The sequence below is a fragment of the Pseudozyma flocculosa genome (genome assembly GCF_000417875.1).
Source record: "Pseudozyma flocculosa PF-1 unplaced genomic scaffold scaffold00007, whole genome shotgun sequence".
Taxonomy (NCBI): domain Eukaryota; kingdom Fungi; phylum Basidiomycota; class Ustilaginomycetes; order Ustilaginales; family Ustilaginaceae; genus Pseudozyma; species Pseudozyma flocculosa.
In genome coordinates this window covers 148,425-168,107 of record NW_006920875.1, presented here as the reverse complement: position 1 = coordinate 168,107, position 19,683 = coordinate 148,425, and the positions used below count along the sequence as shown (strand labels likewise).

Genomic DNA, 19,683 nt, shown 5'->3' with positions numbered 1-19,683 from the left:
TGCTAGCAGGCCGTCGTATCAACCGCATCCTCGGCCAACATGAACGGCACCAATGGCACGTCGCGGTACGACCCGCTCGCACAGGCGCAGCAGAGACCCAAGATCACCATCCGAGAGATCAACAGGGACCATGCCGACTTTATCCTTGAGAACGTCGACCTGAGGTGCGTCCGACGTCGATCGAGCCCAGAGCACCAAGCAGGGCGAAGTGCGGAGACGGCGCCGATCTGGCACTGACGCCGGCGTTGCACCCTTCCTCGCCATGCTCTTCACAGCTTTGCCAACTCGCTGCGCAGAATCATGATCGCAGATATCCCGACAGTCGGTGAGTCGTGCTACCTTGTGGGCTCCGACGGGGCCAGCTTGCCATCTGTGCTGACCAACCCGACCCTGCGCACGCCCTGCAGCCATCGACATGGTCGAGATCCGCAACAACACCACCGTCCTCCCCGACGAGTTCCTCGCGCATCGGCTCGGAATGATCCCATTGCTGAGCATGGATGCGGCCAAGGCGCTGGTGGACCACGGTGTGAGTACCGCGCCCCTCTTGCCGCGCCTCTGCGCGCTGCTCAGGACTGACGTTCCACCGTCCCGTTCGGCCCTCCGTTGCAATTGCTGCAGGACTGCGCGTGCGAGGACGGATGCGACCGCTGCTCGATAGAGCTTCGGATCAAGATCTCATGCACGACAAGAGGAAACCTCGAGGTCACGACAAACGACCTGGTCCGGAGCGACACCATCCAGGACGCCGTCACGTTCGACGACGATGCGATGCAAGAACCGCCGGCACCAAAGCACCCCGACTTTGGCAAGCCCGTGGGGCACGGTGAGTTGCGCTGGCATTCTCGTCGGCCCGTTGCAAATGCAGCCCGCGCGCGCACGATGCTGATCGTCCATCCTTGCTCGCCTCTCCCCCACCTCACGACGCCAAACAGACGGCAGCATCCCGCCAATCATCATTGTCAAGATGACCCGGGGGCAGGAGCTCGACGTGCGGTGTATCGCGAGAAAGGTGAGTGCCGACTGCTCTACTTTATCCGACACCGAACGGACGCTGACAACGTGCCGCTCGCGCACCTGCCCCTGCACCCCGCACGCTGCGCCAGGGCTTTGCCAAGGAGCACGCCAAGTGGTCGCCGTGCTCTGCAGTGGGGTTCGAGTACGACCCGCACAACTCGCTGCGGCACACGACCTACTGGTACGAGATCGATGCCAAGTCCGAGTGGCCAGAGGGGCCCAACGCGCGCGAGGAGGAGCCGCCGCAGGACGGCGCGCCGTTCGACTACCACAAAAAGGCGAGCAAGTTTTACTTTGACGTCGAGTCGAGCGGGTCGATGCACCCCGCCGAGATTGTCGAGACGGGCCTCAACCTGCTCGAGTACCGCACCGCCCAGATTGTCCAGGAGCTCGGCCTGATGGAGGAGCCGGCCGTGGGCAACGGCGCGCCGGACATGGGAGGCATGGGCAGCATGGGGATGGGCATGGGCATGGGCGTCGGCGTGGGCATGGACGGCATGATGAACGGCCACATGAACGGCCACGCCGGTGGCGGCGGCGACATGGACGGGTGGAACTGAGCCGCGAGATGGTGTGGTGGACGAAAATCGCGCTCTTGCCGCCACCGAGTCGCCAAGGATGGCTCAGCACGATAGAGGAGCGGCCCGGCCGACCGACCGACCGCCACACGGAGCCGTGTCCGACCTGTTTCGGAACCGACAGGTCCACATCGGGCCTTGTAATTCTACTTCAACAGCTTGCTCCTAGGTGCGCCGCTTTCCCTCTCTCCCTCTCTCTCTCTGACTTTCTCTTTCTAGGCGTAATTACACCTGCCTGCCCGCCCGCCTACCTGCGGCCCACTAACACAGCGAACCGACAACGTGGCGACCGGGCCATAACTTAGCCGTAGTTTGAGCTGGCTTGACGCGGCCGCCACGACGACAACAAAACGGGCCAGATCAAGCCTACAGCCAGCAGTTTGGTGTTTGCAAGCTGGCTGGCTGGCTGGCCTGGCCTGGCCTGGCCTGGCCTGAATTCCATCTCCGCTCAAACGGTGAACGGTGAATGCGGCGGACCGAACGAACGGATACGGCGGGCCAGGACAGGCCACGAGAGACCGGACCCCAGGCCTGCCCTCGCGAGAGAGCGGGCGGAGGTTTGGTTTGAAATTCGCGCAGGAGGGCCACCCACCTCGATCGTTGTCTACAGGTGCCCAGCAACCGGCAGGCTACAGTAGGGCAGGAAAAAGGCAACGGCCGTGCGTGAGAGCGGGCAGCCGGCGGCGGCGGGGGGATCGCTGGCTGCGCTACGCTCTTCGCTTCGGTTGCTCACATGGCAACGGAGCGCAGCGTTGACCAGACGAAGCGTTGCGCTGCGGTGCGGCCCGTATCAAATCCCCGGCGGGGCCGTTTGCGGTGATGCGTATGCGTACATGTATGCGTGCGAACCCTGCCTGCCTGCTGCCTGCTGCCTGCTGCCTGCTGCCTGCTGCGAGCGCTCAGTCTCCCGCTTCAGCTCCTCTTTCTTGCTTTCTTTCTGTGTCGCTGCTGGGTTGGAGCGGGCGTGGTTAGGTCTTTGTCCTGGCCTGGCCTTGCCCGGACGGATCAGCGACGACGCACCGACAAGAGGATGAAAGAGGCGGGCACACATACGCACCGTCGATCGGGTGCATCGCACGCGTGCGAATGGATGGCCTGGCCTGGGGCCTGATCTCGGTGATCTTGGTTCGATAGCGAGGAATCGACATCGGGGTCAACGCGACGGCGACATCGACGGACTACTCTGGCAGTTCAGCCGTGCGTAGGCCTGGGACCCACCGCTCATCGACGCGGTGACCTCGACGGAGGACCCACGAGCCAGTCAAGGTTTTAGACTCGACCCGCCCGCCTGCCCGTTGGTCGCCGTCGTCGTCGTGGCGGTGAAGCAAGCAATAAGGTGTATCGCTCGGCTGGTACCGTACCGTAACTCAGCCGATTCCGAAGGCGGAGATCAAGCGGCTCCCGCTCGTCTACCATACCGACATAGGTACAAGCGTGCGGCCGGTGGAGTGCCGCGGCACCACGGCAGGAGGAGATGGAGAAGGGCGGGCTGTCGTGCTGCCGTGCCGGTGTTTGTGCCGACTGCCCTGAATCCAGACGATGATGCGGCAATGACGATGATGTGGATCTCCGCCCAGGCTGCAGTTGGGCCAGCCTCGGGCGCGCAGTTCGGGAGGGGGCCCTACAGTACATACGGTAGCCTGCTGGCAATCGAAAGCCAGGCATCCTACGTACGACGATCCTCCTCCCTCTCGATATCTCAAATTGAGTCTCTAACCCCGCGAAATCAGCTGGGTCCACGATGAGGGAGGAGGGGGTGGGCCCAACGTGGTCTCGTCGACAGCCAGCAGCCGGCTGTCAGAGAAGAAAAAGAGCGGCAGCTAGTCAGGCCGATGTCGCCGCCCCATCGGTGAGAGCGGCTGGATTAATTCATGGGCGCCGGCGGCGAGACCCGCTGCACCGCATCAGCTGCCCTAGCCTGCTTGCTTGCCTGCGGGCTTGCCTGCCAGCCGGTCGGGCCTGCGCCTGAATTTGATGCGGAGCGCCTGTCTCCGCCGCCCGCGCTCGCTGTGCTGCCTGCCTGCCTCTCTGCCTGCCTGCCCGCCGCCGGGCCAAAGGCGTCAGCTGCGCTCGTCTTTCAAAAAAAAAAAAAAAAAATACCCCGGTCTTCACCTGTCGAGCGCCCAAAAGTGCCGCCTTTCCAAAAAGGGCAGGCCAGGCCAGAAGCGGCTGGCCCAAATTTTGGGGAGCGACCCCCAGTTTCTCGGGCGCTGCCCACGTCGACGCTGCGCTCTCGTCTTCCTCCCTGCTCCGAGTGCATGCAGCTGGTTACCTGTCGAGCTGACCGTATCGAGTTGGTACACAGCATCCAAAACACGGTAAGCGCACACGCGGCCGGCCGGTGGCTGAAGGGGGCGAGGCGCCACCGTGACCTTCTCTACTTCAATTAAAGCAAGCTTTTACGCCGTCGCAAAGGCAGGCAGGCCTGGCGGGCAGCAAGGCTCGCCACGACGACGGCGATGGGCGAGCGAGGCGATGGCGTCGACCGCCGCCCGCGCTTGCTTTGGCCCTGCAGTTCGCCAACGGCCCACGGGCACGAGCTCAGCGCAGCCTCACAGCTGCCCCCTACCTCTTGCCGCCGGCCTCCCCTTGACGATCCGCCTACGTGCATACATCCGACCCTGCTTGCGCCCCTGAGGCCTGCTGGCTGGCCTACCTGCCTGCCTGCCCGCTTGCCTGCCCGCTCGCCTCCGCCCTTTTGTTGCGTCACTCTTGCCTAGCCTGTTTGCCTGCCTGCACGACGTACGGCTGTCTCTACCTGCTCTGCCTGCCTTTGCTCTTCGACCCTCGTCCCGCTTCTTCGTTCTGATCGCCGACATGAGATAGGCCCCATCGCTACGCTACGCTACGCCAGAGCCCGGCCCCGCGCGGCGGTCAGATGTGCGCTTGATCTCTATCTAGCTCGCGACCAAGAGGCGACGGCTCCAAGCCTCAGCCTCGGCCTCTGCCTCTGCCTCGCGTCATGTACGCTGCCTGGCCTAGCCTGGCGCTTCTACCGACCTGTACGTACATACAGGCAGGCCCTGATATGTATACCACCGTGGCCCGCGCCGCCCGTCACCTTTGCTTGCCCCCGTTTCCTCGCACCCTCGTCTCCTCTGGCCCGTACGTTCGTGTACTGTATGCTGCAGCAGCCTCTCGACCACCTACACGGCCAAACCGACTCGCAACTCGGCAAGGCAAGCAGGGACGCCACTTGACGACGCCCCGCCGTGCCGCACCTTCACTTCCGTAAATAGACGGAGGCAGCCTTTCTCTCTACCGGCCTCCCCCTCAACGTAAACCTTCGCGACCGCATCGTCCTTTGCCCGCCTGCCGCCCTGCCTCCTTCTCCCTACCTTAGCTTCCCAGCTCTTCGTCGACAACCCGCCCCACTTCGCCCAATCACCTGAACTCTTCCACCACCGCAAGACTGATCTGCACCGGCCCACGTTCGGCTCTGCACGGCACCCATCGGCACGCTGCCCTCTGGCCCTACATCTGCATCGTTCGCGCACGACTCGACGGGGGCCGATCTACGATACCGGTAGTTCCATAGAGGTGTCCGATCCCATTGCAGCACCGCCGGCCGCCCAGCCTGCGACAAGATGAAGCCCTCACCGCAGGGTGGCTCGGCCGCCGATGCGGCTGCCACCTCTTCGACAGACCCGTTCGGCGACAGCGAGGCTTCCTACGTCCTCCCCACCATCTCCTTTGCCACCAACGCCAACGACGCAGAAACCATCAGCATCGGCGCACCGGTCCCCTTCTCCCCATCCACCACGCGTCCCTCATCGACAAAGTCGTCGCGGCATAGCAGCAGCAGCGGCAGCCTCCCCATCCACAAGCGCGTCAGCAACCTGCGCTCCAGCGACGCCGGCCCCAACCAACTTGCGCCCCCTGCCACCAACCGTGACGCGTCTACCACCAGCAGCGCAATGGAGCCAGCAGGCACCGGTAGCACCTCCAACCTGCTCAGAAGAGGTTCCAACAACGACTCGCTGCTCAGCTCCTACTTCCACCCAGACTTTGACGCCGCATCGCGGCAGCACAGCTACCAGTCGCATTCCAACCACGTGAGTGGGGACGTGCTGCAGTGCACAAGGGCGCATGACAGCAGAGAGGTGGGCGCCGACAATAGGGCTGACAGCGGTGACTACCGTATCCCACCAACCACGCCCCACCAACAGCACCTTCAGCAGGGTTCCGAGAGCCCGGCTCAGCTCGTCCGACGCAATGACAGGATCAACCCTAGGGCGGCCACGGACGAGTACAGTCTGCCATCGTCGCTGACGGGCTCCCCCGGCAGCGGCAACAGCCATCGCGGCCTCTACCGCGACGAGAAGGACGCAGACATCTCGTCGGCCGCCGCCTACTTTTCCAACCCGTACACGTGGGACACCATGGACGGCAAGTCGGAGCCCGACGACTACCTGCACGACCCCGAGGCGCCAGAGGAAAAGGAGCCGGGAGCCATGCGTTCGATGATGGGCCCGCGTGGCCTGCTCAACCTCGGCGTGATTGCGCTGCTGGGCATGGGCCTCCTGATGCTCTTTGCCGGCTACCCCATCCTCTCGTACTACACCCGGATCAAGGAAAGCACCAAGGGCGCCTTTAACCTGGGAGGCACCAATGCCACCGGCCAGATCGCCAGCATCCCGGGCATGCGGAACGGCCTCGTCGACCCCGACACGCCCGAGGAGGTCAAGAGCATCCTCGGCCTCGACGGCGAGACCAAGATGCAGCTCGTCTTCTCCGACGAGTTCAACACCGACGGCCGCTCCTTCTACCCGGGCGACGACCCGTTCTGGGAGGCCGTCGATCTCCACTACTGGGCCACCAACAATTACGAGTGGTACTCGCCCGAGGCCGTGACGACGCGCGACGGCGCCCTCGAGATTACCCTCGACCAGGTCGAGACCAACAACCTCAACTTCCGCGGCGGCATGATCAGCACCTGGAACAAGTTTTGCTTCACGGGCGGCTACCTCGTCGCCTCGGTGCGGCTGCCGGGCGCTGCCGACGTGCCCGGTCTCTGGCCGGCGGTCTGGACCATGGGCAACCTCGGCAGGGCCGGCTACGGCGCCAGCGTCGAGGGCAACTGGCCCTACACGTACCAGCAGTGCGACGTGGGCACGCTCATGAACCAGACCGACGCCGACGGCAATCCGATCGCCGCGCAGACAGGAGGTGACGTGATGTGGAACCGCAAGAAGCACGCCAAGGCGCTCTCGTTCCTTCCCGGTCAGCGGCTCTCTGCCTGCACCTGCCCCGACGAGGACCACCCGGGCCCGAAGCTTGCGGATGGCTCTTGGAAGGGCCGCTCCGCGCCCGAGATTGACGTCTTCGAGGCGCAGGTCGACGGCCGCATCGGCATGACCGTCTCCCAGTCTCTGCAGGCCGCGCCGTTCAACTGGATGTACAACGTGACCAACACCACCGGCCCGGCCTACGAGTTCTTCCAGCCGGACTCGCACCTCAACTCGTACAACGGCGAAAACACGCAGCAGGCGCTCAGCGGCGTCTCGACGGCCTCGCAGGTCGCGGTCCAGTACGGCGGCGACGACAGCTTCGCCGAGTACGGCTTTGAGTACGAGCCGGGCGAGGACGGCTACATCGAGTGGATCTCGGATGGCAAGCCGGCGTGGAAGCTCATGCACTCGGCCTTCGACCCCGACCCCCGAGCGCAGATTGGGAAACGCGTCGTCCCAACGGAGCCACTGTACCTGATCGCTAACCTGGGCATCAGTCAGGTGAGTTGATTCGCTGGCCGTTACACTCGCAGGGGTCGTCGCGCGTGCAGAGCGCACAGCTTTCGAGTACACAACCGGTGCTGACACCCTGCTTTTTCCTCGCCTCGCCGTTTGCCTTTCTTTGCCTCTAGAACTTCGGCACCCCATCGTGGCGCAAGCTGAAATGGCCAGCGAAGATGGCGATCGACTGGATCCGAGTGTACCAGCCAGACGGCAAGACGAACGTCGGCTGCGACCCTCCGGACTACCCGACGGCCGACTACATCAACCGACACCTCGAGGCCTACACGAACCCGAACCTCACACTGTGGGGCAACACGCGCGAAGAGGGCGGCTACGGCGCCGAATGGCCGCGCAACAAGCTGTATCCGGGCGGCTGCGACGCGCCCAGCCGCACGCTGCCCGGCCCTCCGGACAGGGTCAAGGCTCCCTCGTTCCCCACGTCGGCCATCGCCGTTGGTCAGAACTGATCGACGCCGTGACCGACCGCTTCCTAGCATCCTCTGTCGCTCCCCCCAATTCCCGACTTCTGCTCCTTTTGCTATACCCTGACCCGACGAGACCATACATCCGAGAAGAGATAAGATGGCCAGGACGATCGGACGCCGCCCGGAGGGTCCCGCCCTGTCCTCGCACCGCCATTCGCAGCACCCAACAACTCCTTCGCTCGGGCTTGAGCCTGAGCGGCGACGATCTCCTATTTCCCTTTGCATACAGCCGGCCCGCGCCTCTGCGCTTGCGGCCAACCTGAGAACAATCTGAACCCTCCCCCGCACTCCAATCACGCTGTCTCTTTCGCCCTTCTGTACTTTGCCCTTCCATGTAGAACCCGTGTACGGTCTTCGCCGACCAGAAAATGCAACAACATTGGCACACCTTTGAATAATTCGGTTCCCGCCGATGCGGAGCTAACACCACAATCCTGATGCACCCCGGGATACAGTTGCTTCGAAGGCCTCGTGACCCACGCCCACGGCCGGCGAGCCCTCGGCGATGCGTGTCCACACTCGACTGAGCCTTGGCGTGTCCGGGTGAAAATTTCGGGACTCGGAAGGGTGGCCTAGCGCCAACCCATCTTCCGGGCGCGGGCAAATTTTTCTGAGGCTGGGTGCCAGGCCCTGACCCCGCCTTCTTCCAGCCACCACCAAGCTCCACCACACTCCACCAACCCCACCACTTGACGGCATCGCAGCGCAACCTGGCTATCGCGCGTCGACTCTACCACCCATCGACGGCCGCCAGCTTCTGTATCGAGCGCACAACTTCGCCTTCCCGAGCAGGACCGACGCCTCCACACGACTTCGACAAGATGGCGTCTGCGACCGCCTCATCCTCGCAGTCGTCGGCCATCGGCGCGCTGCTCAAGTCGCTGCAAAAGGACGTGGCGTCGGTGGCCTCGACGCTGACGACGCTGTGCAACGACATCGTCAAGACGCCGTCCAGCTTCACCTACCCGGACGGTATCTCGCTGCTGACGCTCAAGAACGACGTGCTGCTCGACTACCTCCACCACCTCGTCCTGCTCTCGGCGTGGAAGATGAGTGGCAACTCGCTCACCGAGAGCCACGGCGCCCGGCTCGTACGCAACCTCGTCAAGCTCCGCCTAGTGCTCGAAAAGGTCAAGCCGCTTGAGAGCAGGCTCCGGTACCAGGTCGAGAAGCTGCTCAGGGCGGCCGAGGACGAGGACAGGGAGATCGCGCTCGGCAGGGTCAGGCCCAAGGCGAAGGACGAAGATGAGGTCGGCGAGGAAGAGGACGAGGAGGAGGAGACGGCCGTCGGTGAGTACAAGTCCATGTCGTTGCTTGCTGGTGCGGCCCCGCCTCCTGCAACGCCTTCTGACGTCGCCCGGCTCGCCTTGGCCCAATGGCAACCACAGACCTGCTGGCCTTCCGACCCAACCCGTCGGCGTTCATGGACGACAAGGCCCGTCCGGATCGCAGCGACAAGGTCTCAAGCAAGACAAAGACGGCGAAACGCAGCAAGAAGGATGCTGGCGGCTCGTCGTCCGAATCCGAGTCGGACTCTGGCGGCAAGACGGCCGTCTACCGTCCACCGAAGCTGGCGCCGGTGGCGTACGACCCGGACGCTTCGTCCTCGAAGCGCGGGCGCGACAGCGGACGGGGTTCCGCGCGCTCCTCTGCGCTGCTCGCCGACCTCACCGCGGGCCTGTCGTCGAACCCGTACGAGATCTCTTCGGGCGGAGTGGGCGTGGGCGGATCGGTGGCGTCGCAGCAGAGCGCGAGGGCGCGCGCGCTGCAGCGGATGCAGGACTACGAGGAGGACAACTTCACGCGCCTGGTCATGTCGAAGCGCGACGCAAAGAAGCGCATGCGCGACGAGGCCGACGTCGCTCTCGGCGGTGCGGGCCTCTCGAGCGGGCGCGACGGCCAGCGCCGCGTCGGGGGCGGCATCGAGGAAGAGTTTGGCGACCTCCTCCGCACCGGCGGCTACTCGGGCGCCGGCAAAAAGGGAAAGAAGGCGAGGAGGAGCGAGGATGCCTTTGAGAGCTTGCGCGGCGGCAGCGCCAAGCCCAACACACTTCAGCGAGCACGCAAGGGCGGGTCTAGGGGCGCGGATTCGCCCCGCTCTGGCGGGTCAAAGACGTTCAAGAACAAGCTCAACAAGAGGAAGTGAGAGGGCGCGATGCTGAACGAAGGGGGCGCGCAGCGTCGTGATCGGGGCGAGCCATGCAAGCATGGTCTGGTGACTCGAGATCATGTCGTGGGCTGGGCCTGCATCTGGCCGTCTTTCTATTCGTCGTCATCGGTCTGCCACTCTGTCAATCCTCACCTTCCCCTCCATCCCTATCCTCCTCCTCCCGCTTCTCAAAGAACGTCACGACACCATACTCCTCGTCCTCGTCTGCACCGTCGTCTTCAGCCTCCTGCTCCCTCTCCTCGCCCTGTTCCGCAACCCCATCGTCCTCGCCCCGGCCACCACGGCCCTGGTACTCTGCCGGATCCCTCTTCCTCCTGCCTCCTCTCCGCCTCACCTTCCTCGTCTCCGCCACCTGCATCACCCTCTCTCGGGCCACGTCCTTCGATACACCCCACCGCCTCCGATGCAGCTGAGCCAGGACGTCGTAGTAGGCCAACTCGGCCTGCGACACGGCCTGATCGGTCAGCGAGGTGATGGAAGGGTTCGGCGGGAGGGCGATGCGGATCGGTGCATCGTTATCCGACTCCGAAGACGACTGGACCGACGGCGGCGAGGCTGGGCTCTGGCGGTAGAAGAGCTCGAGCAACGGCTTGACTCCTGCCCCCCCGTCGACGCTGGCATCCGGCGGGAAGCGCGTCTGCGAGGCGAGGTCAAGGATCAGGTCGACGGTGGGTTGCAGCACCTCTTTGGGCAGCTTGGAGCTGCCGTCACCCTGCGTTTGAATGTAGTAGACGTCTGCTCGAAAGGCGGGGAGGCGTGACGAGGTGAGTATTGGCGGACACTTGACGGAGAATGCCGCCGCAAGGCCGGCTAGAGGAACTCACATTGCCCCTTGGGACACGAGAAGGTGCCCTCGCCCATCATCAGGACCATGACGGTGCTCTGGTTGCTCGCCGCGCCCTCGCCAATGGTCGACGGAGGAAGCACGAGGAGCCCAGTCTCGGGCGGCGTCGGCTGCTGCGGCGCTGCCTGCGCACCTTCGGCGGCCTCGCCCTCTTGCTGCGACTCTCTCGATCCCGCCTCGAAGTCGATTGGCCGGTCGAAGACGAGGACGCCGCGGATCGTGTCCAAGCTTGCCGCGGGTGGCGCCGCTCCTGCCGCCTGCGAGACCTGCGGTGCGGCGAGGCTGTCGAGGATCTCGTCGCTCGAGACGACGACGTCGGCCGTGATCCCCTGGTCGATTCCGGCCACTTGGACCTGCCACGTTTGGCCTCTCGAAGACGTGCTGCCCTCGCCGGCTGCCTGCTCTGATGGCTCTTCGACCCGCTTCAAGCTCTCGATCTTGTGATCGAGGATGAACATGCCACCCTTGACGGCCGAGGCCCTGCAGTAGCCCTGCGCCAGCTCTCCCGCCCCGCCGTACTGTCCGACGAGGTAGGCCGAGTTGCCATACCGGCCGATGCTCTGCAGGTGAGCCCTGGCTCTCTGCAATGCTTCGAGAGTGGTGTCGAGGGGCGAGGAGCAGAGAGAGACGCCGTACGCGACTGCAGCGACGAGGTCGGGCGAGAGCCTGTGACGCTGTTCGAGGTACTCGACAAAGGGCCGGTCCGCCAGCGCAGCGTCGTCCTTGATGTCTGCGTCCCAGTCGTCGGATGCGATGTGCAAGAGGAGCTTCATGAGCTTGCGCTTTGCGATGAGCGAGAGCGATTTCGCCTTGAAGACGTCTTCTTTGCTGCTGGGCACGCGGGCCAGGCGGCTGGTCGAGCTGGAGCTGGAGCTGGAGCTGGCGCCCGAGGTCGGGGGCGTATAGACGGCAGTATGCTCGAGAAGGCGGAAAGTGGCATAGGAGGATACGTTGGATGCGATGAGAGCGTCTATGGACGGACCGGTCGCCGGCAGAAGGGTGGGTGCGAGCGAGAGGGCATAGTGTCGGTCGAGGTGAAGCAGCTGCTGGGGTATAGCGGGCCGGGAGGGAGAGGGGGAAGATGTGTCTGACGACGGCTGTGCCTCTGCATAGGCAGGATACCGGAGCTGAAGCTGGGATATCCCTGGCTGCTCGTGGCTTGCCCAGCGATGCAGCTCGGAGAGGGTGAGGCTGGCCCAGGTGTCGGCGTAGTAGTCGTGCTGGTCCAGGTGGATGACCGAGAGGCCTGCCGAGGAGAGCGCTGCGGAGAGGATGGCCTGTGGCAGCGCCGTGGATAGTATTGCCACGTCGTAGTGGGTCTTGTCGAGCGACATCAGGAGTGGCGGGTTGAAGAGGGAGATGTAGAGCGATGGAGGAAGAGGGAGAACGAGGACCAAGGAGCCACACAGGGGTTCGGTCCCCCCAACGTCGAGGCTCCTTTTTCGGAAGACGGGCTGAGGCTGCGCCCGTGGCCCATGCGTCGGCCAGAATTTTCCCAATGGCCGAGGCCGCCGCCCTCTGCTTTGCCTCATTCCACCATCTCGGGTCGCTGCTCACTCGCCATCCCCAACGGTTCAGTCATCGACACTCTACCACCACTACCACCACCCTCATCACCACTCCCGCTCACAGCAACGGCTTCTGCGCTGTTAAGCGAACATGGACGCGGCCACAACCTCGACCAACTCGGCGCCGCGGCTCACCGTGCAGCAGCCCTCGGCCACCTCGACCAGCTCAGCACGCTCACGCATCCTCGTCCCCGTCCCCATCCTCCGCTCCCTCAAGCTCCAGACCGGAGACCCCGTCGCCGCCGTCGCAGATGCTCGCAAAGACGTCTTTGCGGTCGGCACAGTGTGGCCCTCATTCTCGCTCGATGCTGCCGCCGTACAGCTGCCACCCTTGCTCCTCGCTTCCAGCGGCATCCAGCCCGACGATGTCGTCACCCTCTCCCCTGCCGCACCCACCAATCGCTCCGCCAAGCTACCTGTCGCAAGCAGCGTAAAGTTCTCGCTCCAGGGGGCATCAAAGATGTCGGCAGAGGACAAAGAGCTGCTCGGCGTCTTTGTCAAAGAGACTCTCGTCGACCTCGAGTGCCTTCATCTCGGCCAGTCTCTCACTCTCTCCTTCCAGGGCGCTTCCCACACCCTCGTCTTGGCATCGGCCAAGGATGCTCAAGCTCAGCAGATTCCGACCCTCCCCACATCACCGAACAGGACCAACTCGGTGTTCCTCGTCTCTCGGCAGACTCAGGTCAGCCTCGTCTCCGCCAAGAAGGTCGAGAGCCAAGCGACAATCGATTCGGATGCTGCCACCACTGCGGCCGCTGCCGACGAGCAGCGCATTCAGGCTGCCTACGCCTCCCTCGGTGGTCTGGATCGCCAGATCCAAGAGATCCGCGCACTCGTAGAGATGCCTCTGACCAAGCCAGAGATCTTCAAACAGTACGGCCTGCGTCCGCCAAAAGGCGTGCTCCTCTTCGGCCCACCGGGAACGGGTAAGACGTCGCTCGCCAAGGCCGTCGCTGCTTCGACCGGCTCGTCGTACCTCACCATCAACGGACCCGAGCTCTCGTCGGCATTCCACGGCGAGACCGAGGCCAAGCTGCGGGATGCCTTCCGCCAGGCGCGGCGAAAGAGCCCATGCGTCGTCATCATCGACGAGATCGATGCTTTGGCGCCGAGGAGAGAGGGCGGCAGCGGCGATGGCGGGAATGCAGACGGCGCGGGAGAGGTCGAGCGGCGCGTCGTCGCACAGCTGCTCACGCTGCTCGACGGAATGGACGACGACGAGCCCGAGCAGGATGGCGGCAGCGATGACGAGGGTGCCGATGGCGAACTGGCCAGCTCGCTCACCAACAGGAACAGCAAGGGCCCGCCTCGTGTCGTCGTGCTCGCCGCCACAAACCGCCCCAATGCCATCGACCCCGCTCTCCGCCGGCCAGGTCGCCTCGACCGCGAGATCGAAATCGGTATCCCGACCGCCGACGCCCGACGTTCGATCCTCACTGCGCAGCTGCGGGCCGTCCCGCATTCGCTCACGCCGGAGCAGATCGAGGACCTGGCTTCCCGGACGCACGGCTACGTCGGCGCCGACCTCTCGGCGCTGGTCCGCGAGGCGGGCATGCTGGCGGTGCGGAGGGCGTTTGATCGGCAGGCCGGAGCCATGGACGTAGTGAATGGCAGCAGCGGTCTCGAGGAGAAGCTGAGCTCGATGGCTCTCGACAGTGCCGTGTCATCGCGTAGCGACGACGGACTTACCTTCGACGACTTCCTCTCGTCTCTGGCGCTCGTCCGGCCCTCGGCCATGCGCGAAATCTTCCTCGAGGCGCCCAAAGTTTACTGGTCCGACATTGCCGGGTCCGACGCCGCACCGTCGGCGCCGGGCGTCGCTGGCGGGCTGTCGTCCAAGTCGGTCCACTCGCAGGTGCGCGAGCTGGTCGAGTGGCCGCTCAAGCACAAGGCCGTTTTTGAGCGGCTCGGCGTCAAGCCTCCGCGCGGCGTGCTCCTCTACGGCCCGCCGGGATGCAGCAAGACGCTCATCGCCCGCGCGCTCGCCACCGAGAGCGGTCTCAATTTCATCGCAGTCAAGGGGCCGGAGCTGTACAGCAAGTACGTCGGCGAGAGCGAGAGGGCGGTGAGGGAGGTCTTTAAGAAGGCGCGCAACGCCGCGCCGAGTATCGTCTTCTTTGTGAGTGTTCCACCGCGGATCACTGCCGTGCCACGCGCGCCACTCGACCCTGACCACGTTCCACTTGGTTCTCTGTGCTTCGCGATGGCTGGGCAGGACGAGATTGACGCTCTGACGACGACGCGAAGCAGCGATCCGGACTCGTCCGGACCTTCTGACCGGGTGATTGCGTCCCTGCTCAACGAGATGGACGGCATCGAGGCGCTGCACAACGTCATTATTGTCGCGGCCACGAACCGACCCGAGATCATCGTGAGCTTCCTCCCTTGAGGGCCCTCGTTGCTTTATCAGCCTTCTTAATCGCCTCGCTGACATTCCCGCACCGCGTCGTATTGCGAATCCAGGATCCCGCCCTGCTGCGCCCGGGGCGTCTCGACCGACTCCTCTACGTCGGACCGCCCGACCTCGCCACGCGTCGGCAGATCTTCATCAACCAGACCAGGAAGATGGCCGTGGGCCCGCTCGACTTTGACAAGCTGGCCGAGATGGTACGTTCGCCCTCTCCTCGTATTTGACCCTTGCCCTTTTACTGTGTCGAGTGTGGACAACGGCTCATCATCCCCGCCCTCTCTCTGATCCCACGTCGGCGACCCGCAGACGAACGGCTGTTCGGGCGCCGAAGTCGTGTCCATCTGTCAGGAGGCCGGCTTGGTAGCCATGAACCTCGACATCTCAGTCGATCTCGTGAGTACCCCCGCTTGCCTCCCTCGCCTCCGACACGCCCGGATCGCCGCCAGGGCTGACGTCTGTCGCTGTTGTCCCTGGCATCGCCTCGCCAGATCTCGCAAAGTCACTTTGAGGCTGCCGCCCTGGCCGTCAAGCGCCGCATCACCCCCGCCATGATCCGCACCTACGAGGCCTGGAGGGACAACCTGACCATCTGACGCGCCGACCGTCACTCGTGCCGGCCATCGGGCTTCCAACGGTGATCGCAAGTCTAGGCTTTTACGCGAGCATCTCGACGGGTACAAGTACATCTGGACACGGGAGCAAACAGGACCCTACGACGAACCAAGCCAAACGAAACCACCATGGACGCCGCTCTACATCGGCATCGCAAATATCGAGGACCAGTCGACGTCGCAGTCGGACACGACCGCCGTCGCGGCGGGCACGTCAAGCCAGGCGTGCGCCCCTGCGTCATGGCCACCACCACCGCCGGCGCCGGCGCCGCCCGTCGTCGGCGCCGCCGCCTCAATCCCATCCGTTGCCAAAGACCCGTCGACCACCCCAGCCGCCTTGCGCGACTGCCTCTTCCTGCCATGGTACGAGGACGACGACGACGACGTCGTCGACGCCGCCTGCTGCTGACGCTGTCGCGAGCGGCGGTGATGATGTTCCAGCATCTCGGCCGCGCGCCCGTCGACGTAAAACTCTTCCTCGTCCATCTGCGCCTCGTCGCGGTACTCGGGCCGGTCCTGCAGCGGCGGCGAGAAGAACGTCTCGCATTCGTCCTTGGAGCGGCACTGGCGGTCGGCGCGCACGTCGAGCGTCGGCGAGAGGTGTCGCCGCGGTACCTTGCGCGGTCGCTCTTCCGGTGCCAGCTCCTCGTCGATCCACGCGCTCGGCTCGGCTCGGCGCTTGCCACTCGACGCGCTCGACGAGTAAGGAGCGGATGTCGCCGTCGTCGTCGTCGACGCGTCTGCCGCTCGCCAGCCGGTGTTGTCGTGGTGCCGGTCGCTGCTGTTGAACAGATGCGAGGCGGCGGCCGCTGTCGAGTCCAGCGTCGAGCGCGACACGTCCGAGCTCGCCTCGACGTCGCAGGCGCCGGCTCCGACACCGCTCTGACGCCTTCCAGGACTGTCCGGCTGGTGGTGGTGGTGGTGCTGATGCGGGTGCTGGTGCTGCTTGGACATGAAGAGCTCCAAAAAGTCGCCAGCCGAGCCGGCGCTGTCGTCGAGCGTCGCCAGGTCGGTCGAGAACCGGTCGTCTTCCGACGTCGGTGCGAACCCCTGGCCCTGGAAGCCTTCGAGCACCTGGGCGAGGCTGGAGGGCGTGAGGCTGTCGTCGCCGCCATCGGCGAGGGATGAGCCGATTGGCCCGCCCGTCGCCGCCGCTGCCATGGCGTGGTCGGGCATGACGGGCCGGGCCATGGGGATCTGTTCGATGTGGAACTGCTGCTTGGTGCGGGCGTGCGCCAGGGCCGAGAGTTGCTCAAAGGCGAGGCTGGCCGAGGGCGAGCGGTCCGAGAGCTGCTCGAGGGCCCAGAGGCACTTTTGCACGCGGTGGCGCGAGTCCTGCAGCTCGTTCCAGCGGAACTGGGCGCAGAGGCCGTCGTGCAGCCGGATCTCGGTCTTGGCCACCGCCGAGACCGAGTGCACCAGGATCTCGGTCCACGGCTCGGTGTGCAGCACGGTGCCGCCCGAGTCGCGCACAAAGTCAAAGGTGCCGCCGTGCGAAAAGTCGGTGGCCTGGATGGCCTCGATCATGGCGGCCATGTCGGAGCACGCCTGGGCGCGCAGCCGCGGGAAGGTGCCCGACCGCGCGCGCTCGGTACGGCGTCGGCCGTCGCTGGCGCCCGCCATGTCGATGGTCTGCACCATCTCGACAAAGAGGAGCACGGCCAGGTACCACGGGCACGCGATCAGCACGTACCACGACTGGATCGAGGGCGGCAGCGCGCCGTGGTGGCGGCGGCAGCTGTCGAGCAGCGGGGCGTAGACGGCGTTCCAGTGGCGCACAATGTTGAGGCCGCTGGCAATGTGCTGCTCGACGTTTTCGCTCGAGGCGCGCCTCCAGAACGACATCTGCAGCCGGCTGATCTGCCGGAAGAGGACGACCTTGACGGGCGTCGAAAACGAGAGCGTCGCCGACGCCTTGGCCTCGTCGCACGGCCAGCTGCAGGCCAGCTCGTCGGTGCGCTTCTTGCTGTAGTCGATGATGTAGTCGTCCCAGATGCCCTTGACGCCGCCGTCAGAGGCGCTGCTGCCCTGGCCAAAGTCGTCGCTGCCGCCATAGGGGATGGACCGCAGCACCTCGCTGTCCTCGTCCGAGACAACGGGAGGGTGCTTTCGCAGCACCGCCGTCTCGGTGTCGATGACAATCGAGAGCCAGAATACCATGTGGTACGTCTCCTCCATGCGCTTGACGTCGCTGATCTGCCTGGCGGCCGGGGCGGCGCCGGCCGAAGACGAGGGGGTAGCAGAGGCCTGTGCGGCGCCATTCTCCTTTTTCTCCTCGAGACCCCGTTGGATGTCGCTGCCCTCGCCCGAAGCCTCGACGCCGGGCGCCGCGTTCCTTCCGCTCTTGGCCGTCAGGGGTGTCCAGGGCAGCAGCCCGCGTCGTCGCCTGCTCTCGACCTTGAATCGGATCGTGAGCAGCTTGCGCAGCGCGGCGACGAGGAGCAAGGTGCTGCCTTCGGCCGGCGACTGCCAGCTGCTCGTGTCGAGGGCGCAGCTCTCGTCGGCGATGTCGATGTCGACGCGGCCCGTGGCGCGCTCCTGGACCTCGCGCGGCTTCTCGGTCCAGGCAAAGATGATGAGCGAGAAGATGACGCGGAACGAGTCGAGGCCAGAGACGGCCTGCAGCTTCTCGCGCGCCCGCTCCCACAGCGCCAGGCGCACCCGGTTCTCGGTGGCGCGGAGTCCCGCTCCGCCCTCGTGCGGCCCCTGGCCCGTCTGGGCGGCCATGGTCTGGATCCAGTTGGGCGCCCACTGCGCGGCAAAGGCGAGGATGACGCTGTGGAACGCCTCCATGATCTCGCGGTCCTCGGACGGGCTGTCGCGGCCCAGCAGCGCGCGCGAGCCCCGGTCCAGCTCGCAGATGCGCCAGTAGACGAGCTGGTTGTTGGCGCCCTGGTCCTTGCCCGACGACTGCGACAGGCGGTCGAGGGTGTAGGGTGTATTGGAGCTCGTCACCCAGCACCGCAGCGCCTGCTCGGCGGCGCCCTCGTAGACGCGAATCAGCCCGTCGTTGAGATAGATCCGGTCGAGGTTCGACGTCAGCCGGGACGAGGTCGACTGGAACGATACGCCTGCGAGGAGAGCCGGCAGTGGAGACGTTGGTCAGTGGGCCGGTAGACATGGAATGCAGGACATCTGTTCGCCTCGGCTCACCTTGAAGGCACTGCAGTACGTCGTGCTGGACTCTGTCCCAGCCTGCGTCCCAGCCGGTCAGGCTGCGCACGGCTACAGGCCGGTTCGGCGGACGTTGAGGGTGCTGGTGGTGGTGGTGGTGGGCTGCGCCGGCATCCCAGTTGCTCCCTCTTCTGACTGGAGCGGCCGGCAGGCTGGCCTGGGTCTGGGGCGGAGAACCACGTTTGATCGCCACCGCTCCGGGGTAGGCTCGATCAGTGTCGGGCGCTGGTACAGCCGAAGCTGCCTCGAGCTCGTCGGCCTCGAGGCTGGCTGCGTCGTCGTTGTCGCTGCTGTTGCTGTTGCTGTTGCTGGCAGCCGCCGCCATGGCGGGCGCAGGGAGGCCGCCGGGCATGCCGAGGATGCTGAGGACATAGCTAAAGGAGCAGGTGCGGCCCTTTTTGCGGCAGTTGGAGCAGGCCACGCGGTTCTCGAGGGCCTCTGCGACCGATGTGTAGGATGCGTCGCAGGCCCGCTTGCCCGAGCGACACCGGTCGCAGGAGCGGTACTGGCGCCGGCGGTCCTTGCTCTGCTTGTCCTTGTTGGCCGCCGTCGTGGCGGCAGAGGTGGGGACCGTCGTGGCCATGTCGTGCGGTCAGGTCGGGGAGCAGGCCAGGCGGGGCCAGTGCGGGTCGTGATAGATGGATCTAGACGGGTAGATACGAGGGGAGCCCTCGTCGTCGCTCGCTGACAAGACGGAAGGGGGCGGGCGGGGTATACGGAGGGGCTAGGGAGGGGTCATGGATGGTGGTAGGATTGACGGAGCGGGGGCACTGCATTGTCCAGAGCCAAGAGATTGGCCTTGGGCGGCCCCAGAGTGAGGAGAGGAGTGCGGGGTGGCTGGCGACTCGTCGTCTGTCAGCCGGCCGTCTGCAGCTGGCAGGCCACGCGATGATGGGGGAGGGAGGAGGCGAGGAGCGGAAGAGGCTAAGGCGGGTGTTGCAGGTGGTGCTGGGCTAGCGCTGTTACGTGCTACGATAGCCCAGCCTACCCTACCCCGCGGGTGGCCGCTCTGCTCGGCTGATGGTCGAGGTCGGGTACGGTAGAACGGCAATCTCTGCCTTGGCGGTATGTCAAGAGGCCAGGTCAGGCAG

At 65.1% G+C, this 19,683-nt stretch overlaps 6 protein-coding genes across 6 annotated transcripts; 4 read left to right on the top strand and 2 right to left on the bottom strand.

Moving 5' to 3' along the window:
• Positions 1-39: 39 nt before the first annotated feature.
• PFL1_02488 (uncharacterized protein) lies at positions 40-1,577 on the top strand (the record flags this gene model as incomplete). Its single annotated transcript, XM_007880005.1, has 6 exons — positions 40-164; positions 276-325; positions 408-529; positions 622-826; positions 936-1,012; positions 1,107-1,577. The coding sequence occupies 6 exons, from the start codon at positions 40-42 to the stop codon at positions 1,575-1,577; spliced, it is 1,050 nt and encodes a 349-aa protein (XP_007878196.1).
• Positions 1,578-5,182: 3,605 nt separating this feature from the next.
• PFL1_02487 (uncharacterized protein) lies at positions 5,183-7,797 on the top strand (the record flags this gene model as incomplete). Its single annotated transcript, XM_007880004.1, has 3 exons — positions 5,183-5,650; positions 5,765-7,327; positions 7,459-7,797. 3 exons carry the CDS (start codon positions 5,183-5,185, stop codon positions 7,795-7,797), a joined length of 2,370 nt encoding a protein of 789 aa, XP_007878195.1.
• An 839-nt stretch (positions 7,798-8,636) lies between these two features.
• On the top strand, positions 8,637-9,961 carry PFL1_02486 (uncharacterized protein; the record flags this gene model as incomplete). The annotated part of the gene is made up of 2 exons (XM_007880003.1): positions 8,637-9,105; positions 9,204-9,961. The coding sequence occupies 2 exons, from the start codon at positions 8,637-8,639 to the stop codon at positions 9,959-9,961; spliced, it is 1,227 nt and encodes a 408-aa protein (XP_007878194.1).
• A 145-nt stretch (positions 9,962-10,106) lies between these two features.
• On the bottom strand, positions 10,107-12,163 carry PFL1_02485 (uncharacterized protein; the record flags this gene model as incomplete). Its single annotated transcript, XM_007880002.1, has 2 exons — positions 10,107-10,720; positions 10,810-12,163. The coding sequence occupies 2 exons, from the start codon at positions 12,161-12,163 to the stop codon at positions 10,107-10,109; spliced, it is 1,968 nt and encodes a 655-aa protein (XP_007878193.1).
• A 325-nt stretch (positions 12,164-12,488) lies between these two features.
• PFL1_02484 (uncharacterized protein) lies at positions 12,489-15,400 on the top strand (the record flags this gene model as incomplete). Its single annotated transcript, XM_007880001.1, has 5 exons — positions 12,489-14,516; positions 14,613-14,768; positions 14,861-15,004; positions 15,114-15,200; positions 15,296-15,400. 5 exons carry the CDS (start codon positions 12,489-12,491, stop codon positions 15,398-15,400), a joined length of 2,520 nt encoding a protein of 839 aa, XP_007878192.1.
• A 159-nt stretch (positions 15,401-15,559) lies between these two features.
• PFL1_02483 (uncharacterized protein) lies at positions 15,560-19,175 on the bottom strand (the record flags this gene model as incomplete). The annotated part of the gene is made up of 2 exons (XM_007880000.1): positions 15,560-18,489; positions 18,572-19,175. The coding sequence occupies 2 exons, from the start codon at positions 19,173-19,175 to the stop codon at positions 15,560-15,562; spliced, it is 3,534 nt and encodes a 1,177-aa protein (XP_007878191.1).
• Between the last annotated feature and the right edge of the window lie 508 nt (positions 19,176-19,683).